This window comes from Sinocyclocheilus rhinocerous, unplaced genomic scaffold (genome assembly GCF_001515625.1).
Source record: "Sinocyclocheilus rhinocerous isolate Xijiao unplaced genomic scaffold, SAMN03320098_v1.1 scaffold271, whole genome shotgun sequence".
Classification (NCBI taxonomy): Eukaryota; Metazoa; Chordata; class Actinopteri; order Cypriniformes; family Cyprinidae; genus Sinocyclocheilus; species Sinocyclocheilus rhinocerous.
In genome coordinates this window covers 2,444,853-2,450,364 of record NW_015657574.1, presented here as the reverse complement: position 1 = coordinate 2,450,364, position 5,512 = coordinate 2,444,853, and the positions used below count along the sequence as shown (strand labels likewise).

At 40.0% G+C, this 5,512-nt stretch overlaps 1 protein-coding gene across 1 annotated transcript in view; it reads left to right on the top strand.

Moving 5' to 3' along the window:
* Window positions 1–5,512, top strand: part of LOC107721270 (nesprin-1-like) — a 134,749-nt gene that overhangs the window by 92,362 nt on the left and 36,875 nt on the right. The window contains 4 exon segments of the mRNA XM_016529194.1: window positions 944–1,126; window positions 1,483–1,626; window positions 3,750–3,953; window positions 5,156–5,290. Of these exon segments, the coding sequence (XP_016384680.1) occupies window positions 944–1,126; window positions 1,483–1,626; window positions 3,750–3,953; window positions 5,156–5,290 (666 nt within the window).

Here is a 5,512-nt window from a genome sequence, read left to right as displayed (position 1 = left end):
AATTGTAGAATTTTTCAGTGTTAAAATGATAATAGTGGATTTATCTGTTGAATGGGAGCCTGTAAGAGTGTTTTGAATCCTTTAAAGAATTTTGTTTTTTATTTTTGCAATCGAGTTTGATGCTGCTTGAAGTTACACACTATGAAAGCATGTAATTCTTGCTAAATACTCAATGTAATATTTAATAAAATATACAGACATTTGTCTCTGTAAAACCAAATTGACTTTGGGATGAACATAATGATCTTCCTGTTTGTCTTTCTCTGTTTAGGACTTGGGGAGACTGGAGAGTGATGTGAAGAGCCTCCATCAGTCCATAGAGAGAGTCCAGGAGACTCTGGCCTCCCCTGATCTGGCACGTCTCAGTCTCAGAGAACAGCTGGCTCAAAGACAGGTACACCCATCACTCTTAATAACTTGTACTAACACATTTCTTCATTCCTCCGATTTATCTCATTTATCTTATACTATCAGATACAAATGCAATCATACCTTCTGTACAATTATACACTGAAAAAAGAATTGTCTTAATTATTAGTTTTTTTTTTTCAGTAATTTTTTCCAGTTATTTTTTTTGCCAGTAAAAATATTTAAAGATCTTTATTATTAAGAAAATATTCTTTGTGTGAAGTTTGTTTTATTGTTTAAAGCATAAATGTAACAAATAAAACATTAGTTTATGGGTTATGCATAAAAAAGGAAACGATATAAGAAAAATGTTAAATCTTAATTCAAGATATGTTTTTTGAAAACAAGTCTATTCTTAGTTTTGCTGAATGTATATTGCTTTAAGAATGTTTCAATATTTTTCAAGACGAAAATACTGATTAGTAATGAAAAAATTATACAAATAATAATATTTTTATGTGTACTGAAAAGAAAATGACATGTACTTTTTTTATCACTGATACCATCAAACTTATGTTGAATATTTGTTGCTCAGCTGCTGTTGTCAGAGATGGAGGGTCTCAAGCAGCAGGTACAGGCTATGCAGATGTGTCAGAGTGCCCTCCGGCTGCCAGAGGACGTGATTGCAGCTTTACCGCTATGTGTTACTGCACAGAGTCTGCAGCAAGAGAGCAGCCAACTCCAACACAATACCATTCTACAGTGCAATATATTACAGGTATCCACACACAGATTGCAACATATTCTTAGATGAAGATATTGATAAGTATTTTTTAATTCAAGCTTTCACTTACACCTTTATGCTGAAATGAAAAAAAAAAAAAAAAAAAAGTTAGAAAAAAATTCAAAATAAAAGCATTTTCACTAGTGGTCCTTTTAACCCCATTGTAAAGGTACTGATAACTTAAAGCTACTAACATTATAAATGGATAATATGAAATCCAACAGACGTTTAAATAATATTCCCCTTCTGTTTATCTGCATAGTTTCATATAGCACGGTCATGGGATTCATCTGGGCTTAGCACTTGTGGTTTTAATGGCTCATTTAGCATCTCTCTTCACATTACCCCAGGAGGCCATGGTGCAGTATGAGCAATACGAACAGGAAGTCAAGAACCTACAGAGACTTATTGAAGAAGCACACCGTGTTATTCAGGACCGCCCTGTTGCCACAGGAAACATACAAGAGCTTCAGACACAGATACAACATCATGAGGTGAGGAAGGACATCCTTCTTTCATACTTTTATATTTTTGCAAATATAGATGCTTAAGGCATAAATCTTCTATTTTAAACACTGTTTCTTTAAATAAGGTATATGTTATGATCATTCCTGCTTGGTGCATCAGTCAGTCAATCTCACAATTAATTGCAGGCGTGTTGTCTAAGCTATCGCTCACTATATTGCTTTGCTAGTTGACCTACATTCGGCTGGAATGAGTCAGGCCATAAATTCCTAACGTGCTCTCAATGGGTGTAAAGGTAGTTCTTCGATCTTTGACCTCAGTATGTTTTGTTCTGTGTGACATCAAATTCTGTCTTTCTCTCACACCCTTTTGCTCTGTTTCTTTACATTTGCACACACAAACACTTTCACACACATGAAGGCGAGTAGGGCTGCACAATTAATCAAAATTATTTAACGCTTGAACAGGGGTGGCGTTTCCGTATGGCAGAGTATGGCAGTTGCCATACCCTAGCCCAGTCAGGTGTGCCGTGGAAAATCCAAACTCTCTATTATATTTCGTTATTATTGTTTTAAATCACTGCTATTGGTCTTCCTTATGTCTGTTTGAGGGTTTTACAAATATTTAACCAATGAAAAGCATTCAAAAGAGCTTGTCACTAAACTTTGTAACGCTATGGATCCTCAAACTGTCAGCGAAACCTCGTAACTTCACCCCGCCTCCATTCAGAACGAAGCGCCGAGCAGCGCGCACAGCCTGGAGACAGATCTTGGCTTGTTCGCAGTGCAAGGGTAAATAATAAATAGCTGATGTTTGAATAAGTACAGCGTTTTCTTCACTAAATCACTATGTCTGTAAAGGCTAATGTTTTTTGTGTGTTTGAAGAGCGGAGAATAGCTTTTGCCATCTAGTAACCAATATAGGCTACTTTTTTAGGCTACGTTTTAAATATCCTGTGCATATAGTGCTTCATCGTCTATATATCATGAGATTTTGGCCAAGTGTATTAAACGACAAGAAAAACGAAGCGCCCATATAGCTACAATAAATGTTATAACCTGTAAGTTGATGAAAGCATATAATACGATGCACTTGCTGCCACAGATGCGGCCGTTATAATGACAGACACAACACAGATTTCCGTCATTCGCTGGTCAAAAACCTTGTTAACTCAATTTGAGCTTGATTTTCATAAAATGTTAAGTGCAAGTGTCTGATAAAGCCACATACCAACTCTGACGACGCAGTGTTTAATTATTAAAAAAAAAAAAACACTTTTTCCTTTTCTATTTTTTTTTTTTACATTTTAGTGCTTAGTAATGTGCCACCCCCCCTAAAAATAAAATAAAAAATAAACCTAAACCTGTGCTGAATCTCATGTCCTTGTGTTTTATTAGTAGATCTTACTTCATTTGGGGTGGCAGCTGTGGCTTTATCACCCAGGGTTATTTTCTTCTGCAGAGCCGAGTGCTGCAGCTGCAGCTTTCTCCCACATGACCTCATTACCAGAGACTGGCCTGTCTGTGTGTTTGCAAAAGAATGACAGTTAATGAGAGAGAACGCCGGGAGGGGGACTCCACGGGCCGTACAAAATCTGTAATGTGAGCCCCCTTCCTCCCCTCTCAGTCTCACGCTCGCGCCCAGTTCCTTTGTTTGTCAGGAAAACAGCTTCAGGATTGGTGGAAAGCGAGGAAGTGAGGGGAAGGAAGGAAAAGAGTAAACAGGAGGGGGGGGGGATAGCCCCTCACACTGAGCTCATTTCCTGTTCTCAGGTCTTTGTGTGTGTATGAGTGTGAGTTGGCCGGTTTGGGGGAGGGAGTGTTCTTCCTCTCTCTACTCCCCTCCCACTCTCTCCAGTTGGTCGAGCTCTGTGCCAATCACATTTGCTGTTGCCCGAAGGCTTGGCTTGTCGGCCTTCTCCCACAACGCTCTGATTGGCTACAAGCTCAAAATGCCTCTGACTGAGCGATTGCTCGCCTGTGCCATTTTTTCTACTGCAAACAGACAGAGAGGGGGAATTTCTCAGCTCAGCTAGCCGGTGCCACTCTCTGCATTAACTCCTTTTTCACTTCTCATCTATGGGACTTAATCAAGGACGCATTTATTTGGACCAACCACGGTGGAATAATAATGTAATGTGTGATTGTGACAGGAACTGGCCCTGAAGATAAAAGGATACCAGGAGCAGATCTCGGCCTTGAACTCCAAGTGTAAGATGTTGACTGTGAAAGCCAAACATGCTACCATGCTGCTGACAGTCAGCGAGGTCGATGGACTCTCTGACGGGTTAGAGGAGCTGGAGGATGAGGAGGACGAGATGCCCAAACACTCACCAGCACACCCCTCTGTTGTCATGGTGAGTGATTTACACTTACACATGATAGGGCTGGGCAGGGTGCGCTGGGTGCTCTTTTTTTCGTTCACTGTCAGACAGCATCCCATGGGTCTCTTATTTCTCCCACAGGGTTGTATGTGCCTCTACATTGTGTATGTGCCTGCTGTTGTTTGTTGCCGAAAGAGGAAACAGGATGAGGGTGTTAGTTGCCCTTGACTTTGTCAACATTAGTTTGTCTTTATTTGGGCCGTATGGTTTCCCTTCGTTGCATCAGTCATGATCAGGGCCGGATTCCACATTAACCGCCAACAGTTCAGCTCCAGCTGTGTCGCTCAGTCCTTACTGACTTACAGAGAAAGGGGTGTAGCTTTGCAGTAGTTCAGCAGTCATTGTATCTAGATCTAAATTTAGCCTAATGGTGGAGCGCTTCCATGGTTCAGATTCATTTAGTTTATGCAGGCAAGCACAATTCATTATTGTATGCCATCTTATTGTATTTTTACAGTGAGTCTGTGTGTATCCTCTGCCCTGTTTCCTGACCGGGTTCATTCCTTTATTATGACGAGAGGTCTGTGAAGGCCTTAGTCATGGCTACTCTTAACAAATGTGGTCTGTCTGTAATTCTGTGGTGCTGCTTTGCAGAGTCTTATTTAGATTTTCTGCTTGAATCAGGACTTCCTGTCAGATTAAAATAGAAATATGCACTACTGCAAGTTTGGGGTCAAGGAATGAAATATTTTATTTAGCAAGGGTGCATTCAGTTGATCAAAAAGTGACAGTAAAGACATTTATAATCTTACAAAAGATTCCTGTTTCAAATAAATGCTGTTCTTTTGAACATTCATCAAAGATTCCTGAAAAATGTGTCATGGTTTCCACAAAAATAATGGTAAGCACACAATGTGACTGCAGACTGGAGTAATGGTTGCAGAAAATTCAGCTTTGCCATAACAGGAATACATTACATTTTAAATTGCAATGATATTTCACAGTATTACTGTTTTTACTGTATAAATTGCAGCCTTGCTGAGTATGAGAGACTCCTTTTAAAACCATGTTTAAGAAATATTACCAGCCCCAAACTTGAACGGTAGTGTACTTTTCCAGCACCCTAATATTCTTCCTCTGGTTTTCTTCTTCTTTTGGTGCTTTACTCCTGTTTCACTGTTTATGCATCTTTCTTTCTCTTTCTTCCTCTGTCTCTTTTGCCCTTGAATGGTCAGATGACGGCAGGTCGTTGTCATACTCTCCTCTCCCCGGTCACAGAGGAGTCTGGTGAGGAGGGCACCAACAGCGAGGTCTCCTCTCCCCCCGCCTGCAGATCGCCCTCCCCCGGGCCTAACGCTGACACCTCTCAGGTACCCCGTGGCTCTAACCCACACCTTGCTAGCTCTTGCCAACCTTATCACATTTAATCAACTTATCCCTGATCAGACACTAACCTAATTTAACTCAATTTAAACTTAACCAATCACTTTCATACAGTAGCCACTGTTCTGTTCTTGATTTGAATGCAAATGTTAGTCTGAGGGTTCCCACAATCATGGTAAACATGGAAATATCTGAAAAATTGATTCAAT